The sequence below is a fragment of the Daldinia loculata genome, assembly GCF_022478755.1.
Source record: "Daldinia loculata strain CBS 113971 unplaced genomic scaffold F4817scaffold_35, whole genome shotgun sequence".
Taxonomy (NCBI): domain Eukaryota; kingdom Fungi; phylum Ascomycota; class Sordariomycetes; order Xylariales; family Hypoxylaceae; genus Daldinia; species Daldinia loculata.
The window spans coordinates 1-17,523 of record NW_026054889.1 but is presented as its reverse complement, the minus strand read 5'-3'; the positions used below and the strand labels follow the sequence as shown (position 1 = coordinate 17,523).

General features: G+C 45.5%; 5 protein-coding genes across 5 annotated transcripts; 2 read left to right on the top strand and 3 right to left on the bottom strand.

Annotated features, from left to right (window-relative positions):
• Positions 1–1,778: 1,778 nt before the first annotated feature.
• F4817DRAFT_359685 (putative GMC oxidoreductase) lies at positions 1,779–4,278 on the bottom strand (the record flags this gene model as incomplete). The annotated part of the gene is made up of 9 exons (XM_049306193.1): positions 1,779–1,880; positions 1,941–2,614; positions 2,665–2,751; positions 2,806–3,019; positions 3,085–3,368; positions 3,421–3,556; positions 3,648–3,909; positions 3,999–4,029; positions 4,092–4,278. The coding sequence occupies 9 exons, from the start codon at positions 4,276–4,278 to the stop codon at positions 1,779–1,781; spliced, it is 1,977 nt and encodes a 658-aa protein (XP_049157614.1).
• A 1,781-nt stretch (positions 4,279–6,059) lies between these two features.
• Positions 6,060–8,678, top strand: F4817DRAFT_341878 (N-acetylglutamate synthase). Its single transcript, XM_049303825.1, has 3 exons — positions 6,060–6,361; positions 6,504–6,662; positions 6,715–8,678. Exons 1-3 carry the CDS (start codon positions 6,314–6,316, stop codon positions 8,503–8,505), a joined length of 1,998 nt encoding a protein of 665 aa, XP_049157613.1. The 5' UTR covers positions 6,060–6,313; the 3' UTR covers positions 8,506–8,678.
• Positions 8,679–9,717: 1,039 nt separating this feature from the next.
• On the top strand, positions 9,718–12,824 carry F4817DRAFT_341875 (heat shock protein Hsp88). The gene is made up of 6 exons (XM_049303824.1): positions 9,718–9,983; positions 10,058–10,119; positions 10,226–10,257; positions 10,330–11,776; positions 11,874–12,182; positions 12,242–12,824. The coding sequence occupies exons 1-6, from the start codon at positions 9,971–9,973 to the stop codon at positions 12,518–12,520; spliced, it is 2,142 nt and encodes a 713-aa protein (XP_049157612.1). The 5' UTR covers positions 9,718–9,970; the 3' UTR covers positions 12,521–12,824.
• An 854-nt stretch (positions 12,825–13,678) lies between these two features.
• On the bottom strand, positions 13,679–14,820 carry F4817DRAFT_366282 (uncharacterized protein; the record flags this gene model as incomplete). The annotated part of the gene is made up of 1 exon (XM_049306959.1): positions 13,679–14,820. The coding sequence occupies one exon, from the start codon at positions 14,818–14,820 to the stop codon at positions 14,008–14,010; it is 813 nt and encodes a 270-aa protein (XP_049157611.1). The 3' UTR covers positions 13,679–14,007.
• Positions 14,821–16,328: 1,508 nt separating this feature from the next.
• F4817DRAFT_341871 (uncharacterized protein) lies at positions 16,329–17,408 on the bottom strand. Its single transcript, XM_049303823.1, has 2 exons — positions 17,330–17,408; positions 16,329–17,260 (listed from the first exon to the last, which is right to left on the bottom strand). Exon 2 carries the CDS (start codon positions 16,990–16,992, stop codon positions 16,588–16,590), a length of 405 nt encoding a protein of 134 aa, XP_049157610.1. The 5' UTR covers positions 16,993–17,260; positions 17,330–17,408; the 3' UTR covers positions 16,329–16,587.
• Positions 17,409–17,523: the final 115 nt, after the last annotated feature.

The window sequence follows — 17,523 nt, the reverse complement described above, 5'->3', positions numbered from 1 at the left end:
GTAGGCGGGAGAATGAATGCTAAGACTTGTTTGGAGGGGTAATATCAGAAGCTATAATCAGCTACCTATGTATGTATGAGCATTTAACTACGAAATACAATGTCCAAAGGTAGGCCTACTCTCCATATATATGGTCCCCGCATAGAGATATATTAGATCGTTGAGAACCAATACCGAGGTTGGACTCAACACGACAGGGTGGAGACCGTGCCGTTGGGGGTTTGGAGTTGTATTTATTATTGAGAGTAACAATCAGGGAACTCAGGTTTCATATTGCTCTTAGTTAGAAATAGCATTAGATTACTTTGTTCCTAACTACGTCGTATAATACAAGACTCGAGTAGAGGAGGGGTACTTTGTTTGACCTAGGAGTATGCTTCACAACACTTGACGACGAGATGAACTCTACCGTTTGCTCCTATCCTCATATCTTAGTCGCCTGCTAACCAGGGGACATATGACTAATGCTCTTGACCACCATCTTGGTAGCCTCATCAAGGGGAAGGTTTATAACTGCCTGTCATACTTGCTATCGATGTTTATATCAGATGTGAATGTATCACAAGTTAGACGCTGGTCTAGATTATTGGTCTTTGGATGGAACAAATACATCAACCACGCCAACGTAATTGATAACGCTGTTGGTAATAGAAGCTTGCTTCAACTTCGCATCTAGATAGACCAAAACACTTCAATGTCGCCTTGTATTAAGACACACAAGGATACATCGGGAATCGTAAACCTTCGTCTTCTTCATAGCACCGCGTAAAGCGACGTCTATAATGAAAACAGATGCAAGACAACAAAAATTACGGGAACTACGATCCACGAAGGATAATAGAAGAGGGTCAACTCCGCGATGTGCAATGCAGGTTTCCCCCCTTAAGAATCCTTATGCTTGAGCAAGGACTCTTCTCCCAAGGTAAGTATGAAGAAGAAAAGAGAAAAAGTTTCAATCGAAAGAAGAGGGAGAGGACGGCCTTTTGTGCACGACTGAGGACCCACACGGGAGAGGCTGGTGATTGCGAGCTCGGTCCATTAAAGATGGAGTATCTCTGTACCTTAAATTCGACCTTTCCTTTTAAGGTAAGACTTTAATAGAGACCCGGCATTAGATAGCGAAATCGTCAAATCAATTCGAGAGTAAACCCACTATTATCTTCAAAGTTTCCCTCTACTGCTTAGCGTCTTCAAGTAAGGGCAGATCTTGAAGCTACATGATGGAATTATGTCGATATCCATGTACATATACATCTTTGCAGGTAAGGACCTTCGTCATAACTTTGAGCTTCCAACATCAATCAGTAGAACTGATGCTTGACCTCTCAAAGCAAGCAGTTCAGTGTCTTCGGTTTCCTTTTGAGATTTGAACGATCGAACCCTATACGATACCCCATAATGAATGTGAATTATTTATTACATCGCCTATCAGCTTCTACATGTACGAGACATCGGCGTGAAAGGTCTATTCTGTTAGTCAGTTCACGAATCTTGAATAGCAGATTCAAGTGTCTCCCTCAATATTTATAAGGGCCATAGCAAGTCATACTTATGAATGGATTACTATTTATCATTATACATTACACGTTTAGGCTTTATCCTCTCCAATCCTGCTAATATCAAACCGCATGGGAAGCGGCAATATCTAACTCCATAGTACTTAAGCTGAATCATAGCTTCTGGACCCTCATACTTAACGAATCCTGCGATTGCCATGAGTGGTACCATGTCGATGGCCCGGCATAAGAAGCGGTAGAAACCCCGATTTTGAAGAACTTTCAGGTGATGCCGGCCGTGGGTCTGGGGACTTCCCAGGCCATAGCTTTGCGCCAGGAAGATCCCCCGAGTTTTCCTCCTTGATGATATCTGCGGCCTGTTTCCTCATTATTATCAATAATGTTACCTCTTCATTGCCTCATATAGAGTGGGATAAGTCATACCTTTTCACCGATAGCGTATATTGCAGCCTGGATATGTGCGCCAGGTAGCAGTGGTATAACGCCTGCATCTACGACTCTCAGGTTCCTCGTACCATATACTCTGAGCGATGGGTCTACTACTCCGCCATATGCCAATGGTAGCATTGAGGTCGTGCCGCTTAGATGAAATCCGGTCGTAATCTTCCTCCTCATCGTCTCGTCGAGCGCTGTCTTGTTTCGTGCCTCCTCGATACCAAAGCCTGGCGGAGGCATTGGCTTCAACGCAGCCATTGGCGGCGTCTGGATAAGGCGATCATTGAATTCAAGTCCGAGGAGTAGCAGCTCGCAGTCGACAGGATGTGAACAAAATCGTGGATTGATAATGGGCTGAGAGTTTTCAAATATAGACGACGAGTTCGCTAGGACTGTGCCTCGAGAGAACGACTTCATGGCGCTTATTGCCAGTTGGCCCCAGGATGTCGACATAACCTCGTAAACTGGCGTGTCAGTTCGCGTGAGAAGAGATAACAGCTCGGCTTGCTGTGCGGCATATCCTGTGCGAAGAGTTGTATCGTACGAAGACGGCAGGTCGTTTGTTGCGTTCGCCGCGTCGTCTAGCACCTCTTGAACACGATTGGTTATCCAACTTAAAACAGGTAGAGCAACGGCATTTACCATCGGGGCCGTCCAAGGTCCTATTAGGTGTAAGCATTTGTTGGAAGTGGGATACCTCTAGTAGACGAACCTGTGCGGTTGGCTAGGTATTCCTCTCGAACGGTATCCCGCATACTTCCTACAATATCCCATGCCGAAAACACGTCTGGTGAGGCATCTTTTCAACGGTTTAGAAAAATGAGCTAAAGTTTCAGAAGCGGATAGCACTCACAGTCATAAACAGGCTCCAGGGTAGGATGATCCTGCAAGTTGCTTCCTACTCCAGGTAAATCTACCACGACATCGACTCCCAGGTTCCTCAGAAGGTTTGCCGGCCCAATGCCGGAGATCTGCAGTAAGACCGGCGAGAAAATGGAGCCAGCAGCGAGAATAACTTCCTTCTTACATGTGGATGTGATTCTGTCGGCTGTCTTGTTGGTAGCAAACTACAATACCATATAGGTTTAGTATAGGCCTTACGAGTAGTTCTGGTGGCGCTGCAAATGCTTACCTCAACACCAGTTACGTTCAAACCAGAAACGCCATGGGTATAAGTTGAATTAGGAAATCTTCCGCTACCCTCACCATGGAGGATATGGGTAACGGTGTGACCGGTGACGAGATGTAGGTTCGGACGTTCCAACACGGGGTCGAGGTATGCAGTGCGCGCATCGGAACGAGACTGGTTTTTCGCCGTCATGCTACTAGGGACTATGCAGGCACCCGTAGCATTCCCACTATTGGGGTCTTCAGTAGCGGGTATCCCAAGCTTTTGGATGCCGTTGAGGAAGTTGTCTACGTTTCACTCAATTAGTATGAGAACTGACGAGGTGTGACTTCGACATACAAGATTGGTTATAAAAATAATTTGGATAACCAACTTCGATTGGACCCTCATGTCCATGCTTGTTGATAGCTGGATGGGAGGCTATGGGGATATCTCGTGTTGATTTGTTATCGACCTGGGTTGAATAATTCTCGGACTGCACATCTTACGCATGAGCTCATCTAGTCCGACTCGGGAAGACAGGTAACAAGGGGTAGGTAAGAAAATCATGGAACATCTTAACTCACTTTCCGAAAGTACGGCAAAAGATCCATCCATCCCCAACCAGGATTTCCAAGATGTTCCCATGCGTCGAAGTCTGCCGCTGAGCCTCTCGTCCAGACAAGACCATTGACTATCGTGCTGCCGCCGACGGCCTTTCCTTGGGTAAAGACTCGAGTTGCTCCGTCAAGGAATTCTTGCGGCGCCATTTCTAGCTTTACCTCATACCTACGTGGATCTTCGAGTCCGATATTCCCAGGTATCGAAATATCTTCGGCGCGATCATCACTAAACAGGACGCGTCATTAGTTAAGGAGGATTGGGTGATAAAGGAGTAAGGCGCCCCCTAAAACATGAATAAAGACCCCAAAACATACAGGTCTCCAGACTCGATCACCAGTACGGATACTATCATACGCACGTTAGTTCTGTGGTCGTTTTCACCGAGTTGGATGTCTTGAAAAACTTACCCGACACATTCTCCGATAGGCGATTTGCAACGACAAGCCCGCCTATCCCCGCGCCAACAATAATGTAGTCATAGCTATCTTGGAGCGACAGGGAGCCATCGATATTCGGGAAGATGCGTACACCAGACGCGAACGGCAGCAAGGAGCTGCTGGTAAAAGCAAGGCCGGTTATGGCGGTTGTTAGCATGATTAAAATCCTATGAAGGAATAAATTTTCGAAGCAAAGGGGTAGGTATTATGAAAACGAAAATCGCGACGCAATTAGTTGTTATCGTCAAGGTGCGAAGCAGTAATTTGGTTATGTGGGAGATTGAGCGTTTTGTCGTGTTGGCGGTTCGGTAAACAAACACACGGTCCGGTACGAGGACATGACAACTGGTTTGAATCGTCGACCTGACTCTTATCTGATTCATATATTTTGAATAATCTCAACTTCTTTCGTGAGAATAACGAGTTTACGTGGTCGATTATCTATTCCTCGCACCCTACGAGTTTGCCCCTTTTCTACCGGGGGCGCCTTGTGGCCGGCCACTTGAATACTACTACTCTTAACTTTACATGTTGATTTCACTTTTCGGCAGAAATCCAACATGTAACCCATAATCTTTCATGCTATATAACTCTAGCAATCATCCAGATACCTCAAAGCTCGGGATATAAGTGTTGGTTCGATCTATATTTCGTATATTTTACTTGGGTGTGGCGAGTCGGAATTTGGAAAGCTTACCTATCTATGAAATATTTAATTATATTGTTAAATTATCCTCGCCTTTTTATATAGATTGTTCACCAGATACCTAGGTAGTTTTTCTCTACGGGTAGTGTTTAGTTAATGTGTATTCACTCCTGTAACTTAGCTACCTATCTACCCGCCTTCCCTTATTACTCTCGCATGGAGGACAACCGAGTTACAGTCCCATTTTAAGTCTCCTTAAGACAAGACTAATGATAGCCAGTAATCGATATTCCTACTTGCTTCTTGAATACGACTGCTTGGGATGCCGACGGCGGGAGCTTGAATAAAAACAAGTATTGAAATCCTCGACTGCCACTATTTCGGCTTGCTACCTACCTAGGTACCTAAGTTAGACCTTTATAATACGGCGTCTGTCTATGAATTCTTAACTTGTTTACCCGGCAAGCCAATGGCCCATGATGCTCGAGAACACATATTTCTGATAATAATTACTGGCGTTAAACAATAAGAAGGTATTAGTTATACTGGTGCTATAATACTTCACTTTCAAGAAGTTGAGTTCTGTAGAGGTGAAACAGCCAATCAGGGGTTAACTCATCCGCGATAAAGATTAAACATAGTTGATCGAGTGCGTCTATCTAGATTTAAGGGTGAATCGGCCTATAACGAGGAATTTCTGAAATAAGAGAGTAGCATTGCCTTTCCCTTCGTCACTGGACTGATGACCTGAATATTCGGAGAAAATATCATATTATCTGACATTAGGTACTTATGAACATGACCTCTATTTGTGTCGCGACAATTAAGAAAAAGGGAGAGAATGCTGGATGAGATCTTGCCCAGCTTATTGGCGATAGGTACCAGTCATCATTACATAGTAAATCCGGGGTAATGATGCGGTGTTGCAAGAGGCGAGAACTGAGCCATTTCTTTAGCCGTGATAATTGCATAAAAATGACACTATCCCAACCGCGGGGAGGCCTCTCATTCGGCAAAAAGAATTCCTAGGTAACGAGTATAAGACAAGAAAGGAAATCCGGTGGGTGTCACCTCCAAGGGAAAAAAAAAATTTAACCTTTACTTTTGATGTCACTACTAGTGGGGTTCAGACTACGACTGCAAATTGAAAGGTTTGGAGTAGAAATATACGGGACGATCGGAGGAGAATACCTTAACCAGCCGATAGCGGTCAAGTAGCCGGAACCTGCAGGTTCTAACGCTTTCCCTTAGCGTAAATATATATCATACCTTCCCTGCTTCTTCGGGTACCTAAAGTACCCGCCGCGGGATTGTTAGTGCATGCCTTATCGGTTGTTATCGTACCCGTGTCTGAATAACTTGAGTCACTGGAATTTAAATTGTCCATATTAATAAGTTCAAGTTCCTTCTCTCTGCCTTCGAAAACCAATCTCCAAGGCAAATCCAGTTTCCTTGGCCTGAACTTGAAGAAATTGGAGAATTTTGATATGTGGTGGTAGCGTGTTCCTTCGTCAAACATTCGACGGTCCAAGATGCTCTGTGCGCTATGACAATGCGACTCATGGCCTGGAAGAGGGCAATTTCAAACTTGAATGTGAGTGACATCGTCTTTTTGTATTGGTACCTATTCTACGGTCTACTTTCAAGAGAATCAAATGGATCGCAATCTCTTTCCAAATATGTCTAAAAGATGACATAAATTTATGATTGAACAAGTCCCAACTAACTGTGAATAGACGCCGTCAACCACGGACCTTAGAATCAATGGCTCAAATCCGTTGTCGTTGCGCTCTGCGCCGAGCACGCCCCCAAATTTCGGTGGGCACTCGATAACATTTGCTTCTCCATATACTTCAATTTCAAAATCGGAAAAACATAAGAAAAGTCTCGACAGGGTATTGAATCTTTCCACTTATTTACCCTGAAACTATTTTGACACTACCTTAGGACTTCTTCGTATCGGTCCTCGAGACTTCAGTAACTAAAAGAGATGCTAAGGCATATATGAATAGATTTGTGCCTCTACTAGAAAAGAAAGGGGCAACGGGGTTCAAGCAACGTGCAGCTCAGAGGCGTCCAGCAAATGACCTAGACACCATCAGAAAAGCACCCAGTATTGAGGCCATTGCTGCACAAACGAATGCTGCTCATGGACCAAAGCCTGAACTGGATCTTGCGATTCAGGTACCTCTATATGTTGCTCTTGTTAAGTTCCGCGCTCCTCAGGAGGTCAGTGATGCTACTCTAGACGGCGTAGGAAAGACGCTTGGCCAGCTCCGAAAGCTTGGATTAATTAGCATCGTTGTGGTTGAAACTGGCATCGCTGGAGAAAACGAGGCCCACAGAAGACAAACAGCCACTGTGCAAGCTAATCGAATCGCTACGGCGATAGATAACTACGATGCACCTGGGGCACGGGTTATTGATTCGCCAATTACCATCGAAGCCATACCGGAAGAAGATTCTTCACCATTTACTTCGCGTGGTCTCTTTGTCGGAAATGCTCACGACCTGATGGCTGCATTGCAAGAGGAGGTGATTCCTATCATCTCCTCTTTCGGATATACTGCCGATGATTGCGCTGTTAAGCCTGTTAGTGCCAACGATGCCATCTTGGCTTTGACGAGGCAATTATCAGGTCTCCAATTCCTAGGTCAGCCGGTCGAAGACTCGAAGGTAATACAGACATCAAGGTCTGCCGAGGTGTATCGACTCATCGTCCTAGATCCTCTCGGAGGAATCCCCGCTAAAAACCGTGCTACTGGAAGACACCTATTTTTGAACCTAGAGCATGAGTTCCAGGAGGTCCGAAATGATCTAACAGCATCGACATCTCCAAACTCAAATCTCTCAAGCTCGAATCGTTCGCAGCACTTGGAAAATGCAGAGTTAGCGAAGAATGTCTTGTCCTTGCTGCCACCAACTTCTTCCGCAGTTATCACGACTCCCCAGGAAGTAGCAAACGAACATTCCCTGGAGGATAATGCTATTGACTGGGCGCTTGTTGGAACGAGACGGGGACAGAATCCGTTAATACATAGTCTCCTGACCGACAAGCCGATCCAATCTTCGTCATTGCCATCTGAACGCTTTAGACCTGTTACATCTTCGACTGGCATGGCTCAGATCGGTTCGTTAACAACCCTGGCTAAACGTGGCGTGCCCTTAACCATATTCCCGGACCCTCGGGTTACTCCATGGAAACCACCCCAGCCGGGGCAGGGAAACCTAAACCTAACAGATCCGTGTATAGATCTGCCTAGGCTCGTGAACTTGATTGAGGATTCCTTCGGCAGGAAGCTCGATGTAGAGGGTTATTTAAGGAGGATAAATGGAAATCTAGCCGGTATAATCATTGCGGGGGAATATGAAGGTGGCGCTCTATTGACTTGGGAGAAGCCTCCAGGGGTAGAAGGTTCCGGAGCAGATGTTCCAAGCCGGCTCGTACCCTACCTGGACAAGTTTGCGGTCCTCCGCAAGAGCCAGGGGGCAGGGGGGGTTAGCGATATCATTTTTAACGCTATGGTTCGAGACTGCTTTCCAAACGGGGTCTGTTGGAGGAGTCGGAAAGACAACCCTGTCAACAAATGGTATTTTGAACGGTCGAGGGGCTCTCTGAAGCTAGGCGGCATGAATTGGACCATGTTTTGGACGACTCCGGGCTTGGCTTTGGACGAGCAGAGATTTAAGGACTACGAAAGTGTCTGCCGGGGTATCGAGCCGTCATGGGCAGATTAGAAAGCTGTTGATTGAATAAGAGATAGAGCATAGCAATCAGACCTACACGTAAACAATCACTGATATCCAGATTGTATATCTGTCTTCTCTAAGAGGCTTGAATATTATGAGTTCATCTGCAACATATGAGTGTTTAGGCGATTAGGGGTATATGTAGATATTATGACCTAATCACTAAATGGTAGCTGTGCTTGTTCTAATTTGTCAGAAATTAAAATTTTTTGTGACGTCGGCCTTGATTATAGTCATGTATCAATGTATATAAAATTGTATTGGCCAAATATCTGAATATTTACGTACATGCATCTATCTAGGTTACTCCCTGATCAACTCACATGCTTGAGATGACGATGGAAAATGTGAAGAGGATACCGAGAAAATCTTTGAAAACATTTGCGCATAAAGTCCTGAGTCATCTCGTTAAGGCCTTGCTGATAATGATCAACGATCATCAATACCCGGCGTCTTTGTATGGAATGAGCTGTAATGTTTTCTGTACACGTAGCATCCGAATCATGATAATCCTGAACCTAAGCAAGTGTACCTAAGAGTTAAGGATCTTGTCGGCAAGGCGGCAAAGCGGTCAGTACGTGTGGAAACCCCACCATCGTGGTTGGCATTACATAGTATCAAGGTATGGTGGGGGAGTTGGTGGACTCAAGGCGGGGTGAAGTAGATAGTATATCCCGGGGGTGTGTATATATATGTGCTAACTGAATTCAGCTGTATATTAAGTATTTATGTACCTCATTCTTGGGATTCTTTAAGGCGCCATGAAAGAATGTGGTTGACACTCAACTGGAATGAACAGAACGTGGAAGTCGCAATGTAAAATACGCACGTAATCAACAATCTGATTACGTGTATATTAATTCAATAGCAGATTTTATATTTGGTAAGTGAATGCAAAAAAGTAACTCACCATAAACAAATAACAAATACTTCTAATTTCTTAGTCACCAATATTCATATTCAATAGATATTTCATCTGGGTGTAGGTATTTAGTAAAGAAAGGCTGGTGCGATGTGGCGTTGAAGGAAAAAAGCCAAGAGAGCCTTACAGGTTAGCATAGATGGAAGTCGAAATGTCCAGAACTTTCGCGATAAACAAAATTGATAGACCCCCGGGGGTAAGATAAGTGAGGGGTTGTACGTATTAGAAACGCTAAAGTTCAGTCCTTCGCGACCTCCCACTTCGCAGTTTCGGGCAGCTTTTTTTTTCTCCTACCTAGAATCTTTTTTCCTTCGGGACAAACAAGATATTTCAAAACTACCTAAACACCCACTGGATTTTTCTCCTCTTACCGAATTCGATAAATCATTTCGTACTCGATTGTCAAAGATTTACTCGCAATTCTAATCCGGTACAAGGTAAACGGGCTCGCGACGTTTCCTGACCTCCCCCGCAGTCAAATATCATTTTTATTTGTTTACCTTCAGTCTTGTTCCACACATCCCAGCAAAGATGAGCGTAGTCGGTAGGTTGCAAGCCCAGTGCTGCATATCCCCATGGCGACGAGGCGAAGAAATCACTGACCGTTAATTACTACAGGCGTTGATTTCGGGACTCTTAACACGGTTATCGCAGTCGCCAGAAATCGAGGTGTCGATGTCGTAAGTACCTAAACCACCAGCCCACTCTATCTTTCTATTACATATCTCTCTAGATGCGCCATATAGTATTAATGAATATAACTAACCTAACTAACCATATATCTAGATTACCAACGAAGTCTCAAATCGAGCTACGCCGTAAGTTGAACATAGCCATCTCGCACCCCGCTCCATATACATACATTACTCGCTAACATATTCGCCTTCTAGTTCCCTAGTTGGATTTGGCCCCAAGTCTCGATACATCGGTGAAGCTGCAAAGACGCAAGAGATCTCCAACCTCAAGAATACCGTTGGCTCTCTCAAGCGCTTGACCGGTCGAAGCGTCAATGATCCCGATGTCCAGATTGAGCAGAAATACGTCTCGGCCCCTCTCGTTGATGTCAACGGCCAAGTTGGTGCCGAAGTGACGTACCTAGGCAAGAAGGAGAGGTTCTCGGCTACTCAGCTGACGGCTATGTTCCTAAACAAGATCAGGCAGACAGCACAGAACGAACTGAAATTGCCTGTTACTGACCTCGTCATAAGTGTACCTGCGTGGTTCACAGACGCCCAGCGAAGGGGTCTTCTGGACGCGGCTGACATTGCTGGTCTCAAAATCCTCCGTGTGATGAATGACACTACTGCTGCCGCTCTTGGTTACGGCATCACAAAGCTGGACCTGCCTTCAGGCGACGAGAAGCCTCGCCGCGTGGCGTTTGTCGACGTTGGCCATGCCGACTATTCTTGCTCGATTGTCGAGTTCAAGAAGGGCGAGCTGAGTGTCAAGTCTACAGCATACGACCGCCATTTTGGTGGACGAGACTTTAACTTAGCCTTAGTCAACCACTTCCACAAGGAGTTCAAGGGTAAATACAGAATTGATATCACGACTAACCCTAAGGCTATGGTCCGCGTCGAAGCTGCCGCCGAGAAGTTGAAGAAGATCCTCTCTGCTAACCAACAAGCGCCTATGAACATTGAGTCGCTAATGAACGATATCGATGTAACGGCTATGATTACCCGACAAGAGTTCGAGGCATTGGTGGAGCCGCTATTGAGCAGAGCTACGATACCGTTAGAGCAGGCCCTTGCAGAAGCCAAGCTCAACAAGGAAGATATCGACGTAATCGAGCTAGTTGGCGGTTGCACACGTGTCCCTGCTCTCAAAGAGCGGATCCAGTCATTCTTCGGAAAACAGCTTTCGTTCACTCTTAACCAGGACGAAGCCGTCGCTCGGGGTTGCGCTTTCAGCTGCGCTATCCTCTCGCCGGTCTTCAAGGTCCGTGATTTCTCCGTCCTGGATATCGTCAACTATCCTATCGAATTCTCTTGGGAGAAGGATGTTGATATTCCGGATGAGGATACGAGCCTTACCGTCTTTAACAAGGGTAACGTTCTTCCTTCGACGAAAATCCTAACCTTCTACCGCAAGCAGCCATTCGACCTGGAGGCCAGATATGCCGACCCCGAACTGCTGCCTGGAAAGATGTCTCCTTTCATCGGCCGGTTCTCTGTCAAGGGTGTCAAGGCTGATCCCAACACCGAGTTTATGATCTGCAAGCTCAAGGCTAGAGTCAACATCCATGGTGTTCTTAACGTGGAAAATGGATACTATGTTGAGGATGTGGAGGTTGAAGAGGAAGTCAAGGATGAGGGAGATAAGAAAGATCCAGACGTAAGTAATATCGCATGGTTACGCAGCGGGCCCAGCTTTGGGTGTTCGCGCGTAAAATCAAATTTCTCATGAAGCAGTAATAGCTGACTTATCATAGGCGATGGATACCGATACCAAGAAGGGAGATGACAAGCCCAAGACTCGAAAGGTCAAGAAGCAAGTTCGCAAGGGCGATCTGCCTATTGTTGCTGGCACCACCTCATTGGACGAGAGCACCAAGAACGCATTAATGGAGAAGGAGGCAGCAATGCTTATGGAAGACAAGCTTGTTGCTGACACGGAAGAGAAGAAGAACGAGCTGGAGACGTACATCTACGACCTGCGTAACAAGCTGGATGACCAGTACGCCGACTTTGCCAGCGAAGAGGAGAAGGAAAAGCTGAGGTCGAAGCTCACAGAGACTGAGGTAAGCATATTATTTCTAATCCAACCTCGATTTTAATGTCAGATGCTAATTCTATTTAGGACTGGTTATACGAAGAGGGCGAGGATGCTACTAAGGCAGTTTACATCGCTAAGATGGACGAGATCCGAGCCATGGCTGGTCCTATTACGCAACGCTATTTCGACAAGGTAGAAGCAGACCGTCAAGCCCTGCAGGCTAAGCTTGATGCCGAAGCTGCTGCTAAGAAGGCCGCCGAGGAGGAGGCTCGAAAAGCAGCTGAGGCAGAGAAGGGAGAGGCTACCAAGGATGAGGAAATGACCGACGCAGACGCTCCCAAGGCCGAGACTGAAGAAGCTTAGTCGTAGAGTCGACGAAGGGTACTTTCCTCTCAGTGAAGGTACAATAGATGGAACCGGTCCCTTGGCGATCAAATGATGTGTGCATGATGAGGACCAAAAGAAAAGATTTTTAATGACTGCATGGTAGGGCGGTTTGACGGATACTGGACATGGGCATCGTTCGGGGGTGTTCTACTGTTAACTCCGCGGTGCTTCACGAGGAATAGAATTTCATTTTGCGGACGGAGGGGGGCGGTTTTAGCACGCAGACTTTAGATATACCAGATAACGAAGGTTATTTGATACGTTTGCATTGCTTGTTCAACTATTTTCCTAATTTTACTTGGACGTGATAGGTTACCATAATATCGTATTGAAGGGTCGCTTTCATGATATGAAGGCTGCGAGTAGATGATTGTTGTAAACCTAGGGAAGAATTCGGTTCGTGGTACTACTACCCAGGTAAGTACTCACAAAGGTAGATAATGTCACGAGGTGGAACGAAACAGTATGGAAACAACTTCGTTGTTCCGCAAGGAACTCTAAACTACCTATGAAGATCTATCGTCTATACATACTGAACAGTTCCTTTGTTCTAGATGTCTCATCTAGAATCCTGACAGATAAACATATGATCAGTTCATCTCAAGTGGAATAGGGCATGGTTATATAGGTGATAATTGGAAGTAGTATGAAGACATACTATACAGGTACATATAGTCATTGGGCAACATATGTACCTACGTAGATGGCTTATCCCAATGCATTTCAACAGTGTAAATATTACTATCGCATAGATGCTGGAGTATATGGTCTCTATATTCTGCTACCCTCGAATTTTTCTTGTCATAGGTTTTTATTGATAGTTTTTGAGATTTAGAGAATTATCCGTAGGCAGGTTCTGTGTTTCTGCTGTAACTTGTCTGCAGTTATTTTCTCGGTTGGAAATCTGAGTTGTGTGGTAAAAGGGGGTCTTGATCGATCGATCTTGGCATTAATCTGCTATGGATACGGTATAATATACGATTTAACTAGAGCCGGGCGTCTTTTTCCTATTATTGCTCCTTTAATATTCAGCCTTTTCCATGGTAAATTCCTTGTATGTAGTAAACCCTGATGATTGGGACTGGCTCTTTAAGACTAAATTATGAGTATAAAACTTGTAATATTGACACACGGTCTTGCTAACTACCTAGATCACCCCTTTGAAAAGCGACATGTGGAGTTTAAGAATTATAGAGAAATTAATATTATTGGAAAAACGCTACGGTTAGTGCGTGGATGCGTGCGTTCTAAGTTCCTGATTATCGATAAACTCTACCACGCTTATAGCCACTCGCTCGATGTTTTCAATACTCCCACGCAGAGTAATACCACTGAAAAAAACGTAGGTAAAGAGGTGTTGAGGGGGTTGGTCAACATGAATGTCGGCGGTCCTGGAATAATTCCCGAATACGGGGTGGTTTTTGTGGAGGCAGTGATGTTGTACGCGTGGTTGTCTTCTAGTGTTAACGCGAATCGCTATTAGAACTGGTGGACGACACATTTTGGTCGAGACTTCTTCCATCGATTGATTCGCTTTTATTTTCCTCTTCGTCCTCGTTGCACGTGTCTGAACCAAGGCCCCAGGAAGCAGAGGAAGGAAAAGGTGGATGGTCTTCGTGGTAGAGTTGTCCAGTATATGGTAGTGGTGGCGGTGGTGTTCTACGCGGGAATGGTACGATTGTCTGGTAAGGTTGACAAGGATCGCTTTCGTAACTAAACCACACGTTTTTCCAGGGACTGTCGGTATCGCCTGTTTCGTATGCCTTTTTCTTCTCCTCCCCGATTAACGTCCATGCCTTGCGGCTCTGGGCATTAAAGGAGGCGAAAGACCACCGCATCGTCTGGTGGTCTTCTTGGACATCTGTGATCTCGACCGACTCTATGTTGTATTCGAATCGCTCCGAAAAGAATCTCCGGAGGTATTCGTAGTTTACAATCTCCTTGGGGCCGTTGATGACAAGAACCCGCGAATGTAAGGTTGCCGTTCGCGCTGTCTCCCTGGCAACGCTGGCGATATTCACACTGGGAATTTGGGTTCCGATGACAAATAAACCATGCCTCTGCTTTTCTAGTAAGCGCGTGACGCCATCACGCGACCAGAACTGGACGAATGCTTCGCTCCCGGCTATCGTGGCTCGGCTTATCTTTCCTGTGCCGCGGAGGGCACTGAAAAGTGTCCCGTAATCTATAGTTACGGGCAGATTGGTGATGTGGACTACGCAATTCTTCCTGTCTGGGATACGGGCGCCTCTGTTAAGGCCTACCCAGCTCTCCATAGTGTCGGTATATATTATTGGATACGAGTCCTTGGACTTTTGGCGAGGTTAAGAATGGCCTATCGGTTCAACATAAGCGATATCGTCGTAGAGCGTTTAGGGTTATTGTAGATAAGGACAGATTATTGGGGGGGATAAAATAGATATTTTGACTTATAGTGTTGCTACGAGTGAAAATGCCTATTTATAGGTAAGTTACGAACTTCCCTGGCCTAATGATAGGAGCGACCTTCCGCAGGTGTTATACGAAAAGGCGAGTTACGCACGGATAGTTTTAGCAGAGGCGAAATAGATACCTTAATGATAACTCGTAAGAAACTGACGGTAAAAGCAACCTAAAACTCTCGAAAGACAACTATTAGGTAGTTAATAGTATAGTTTAGCTTTAGCTGGGTAAATAAGGGTGCAAGTTGAAATATCTTCGAGTATGTAAACTGGAAGGGCTACGTTGGTAGTATTATGGCCCCAGGAATTGTAATAAAAACTAATAATAGAACATAGATGGAAGAATATAACTACCTACCTAGCTAAGATGATAATCTAGGTGAAGAGAAAAGGAAAATACGATAAAATATAGGGAGGAGACTAAAAAGGTTTATAGTACAGGTAAACCACCACATCATACTTCCGTCCATGTCATATCCCAGGGTGCAAGCTCTACCACTGCCACTCTATTGGTTCAAATGGGGCCTCCCTCTCTCCTAGAAGGTCGTCTAGGATCTGCTGATTCCTCTCTTCTTCTTCGTTCCCGTACCGTGGTCCTAATTGGATGCTGGTAGATTCCTTTGCTGCAAGGTCCAAGCATATATGAGGATCGGACATGCCCCCCGCTGCTTCGGTTTCTTCCAATGTTTCTATGTCGAATGCGGTTACTTCTTCCAATGGATCGATTTGTATCTGGGATGGGGAACGACCCGGAGTTGTGGTCCGGAGGTACCTGGCGATTTCAGACCAGACGTCCGTCTCTTCGGTAATAGGTGTTATGTAATTGACGATAGCCCTAAAATCAGAGACTGATTTATATTGATACTGATTTTTATTTGCTGTTTCTTTGTTTAATGCATTGTCTTCATCATCCTTTTCATCCGCTTTTTATCATTTGTTTTATCGTCTCGAGATTGTCTGTTTCCGAACCAGGGAGGGAAGTTAGCATCGGTCCGAGTCCCTTGACGATCTCTGGATACATACCTAGGTAGGTAGCCTTCTCCTATACCAAAGTACCTAACTTAAGCTAGGTATCTCGTATCATCTCTCGAAGCTTAACACCCCATATATTGATGCTACCATAGGATTGGACAATATCATAACGTTGATGCAGGTGACTGGGTCCGTCTGGACTACTGCACACCTCATTGCCTCTTAACATAATGTGAAGTGCACCATATCCGATCAATCGTTACATTAGGTATTATATCCTCACGTATTTTCCGTAACATTCCACCTAAAATAATATACTAAATCACAACGTATCAAAACACTTGGTTTAAGCTAAACATTTTAATCTAGTTATTCGTTCCATTAACAATTACTTCTAGTATGATTTCGTCATATAGGCTATGTAGTAAGTCGGTGGGCTGGTTTACTTCCTTACAACCTGAGATAGTTTGATTTGATTTAGCACCAACTAGACTAAATAATTATTGGATTTAAGTAAGAAGCTGAAGCTAGCTTCAAGTCTTCCCTCTGCGCCGGATGCCACCGCCCGTCGCACATCGCGTATCGTCCCGCGGCGGCGTCATCAAGAGTTACAGCTTCCGAGAAGCCCATCTACAGGTACGTGTCCGCCCCGTGAGGCACCGGGCTGCGGAGAAGCGGCCGGACGAGCCAGTACAGTAGGGTTGGCGTGTACTGCCACATGCTTGTAATATACGTCCCTGGGTTTCCCGCAATGTGGAGGACACCGCTGTTGGTGCCCTCGCGGCGGGCGAACTCGGAGGCCAGAAACCAGGTCGCCGTTCTGGACATGGTGTAGAGTTCGATATAATCTATGTTCTTGGTCATTGCGGGGTTTTCGAGGTAGTCCATACGTATCCCGGATTTAGGGCTGGTCGTGTCCACGAGAATAGATGCGGGCCAGACGACTCGAACATTGCCACGAGTTAAGGGGCTGCTTGAGGCTGTCTTTGACAAGATGGGCGTGAGAGGTAGCTTGGTGAGTAAGAAAGCGCCCATAGCATTAGTGGTTATATGATACTCATGGCCTTGGCGTCCCGCGGGTGCGTTTTTGCGGCCTCCGGTGCCCGCATTGTTGAACAGCACATCAAGACGCCCCTGGGGACCTTGACGCTGTAGAAACTCCTAAGTCGCTGACTTGATCGTGCTGAAGTCTTCTAGGTCCATGTGTATGAACTCAAGACTGCCGAATCGTCCGCTGTCTTCCTGCCCCTGGTAGTGCGCCTTGATACGAGCTATCGCAGCATCGGCGTTCTCTTTCGAGCGCGTAAGTACCTAACCTATGTATACTCTACCACCTGCGCCGTAAATAATGTGCGAAAGCTCATATCCTAAGCCGGAAGAGCCGCCTGTGACGACAAAGACTTTGTTGTCCTGGCGCGGTAGGTTGAATTGGGTAATGGGGCCCCGTGGGGGGGGGGGGGGGGGGGGGGGGGGAAAAAAAAACAAAAAAAAAAAACAAAAAACAAAAAAACCAAAGGGTATGAATAAAAGAGTAAATATAAATTAAAAAATTTTTTTTAGGGGTTT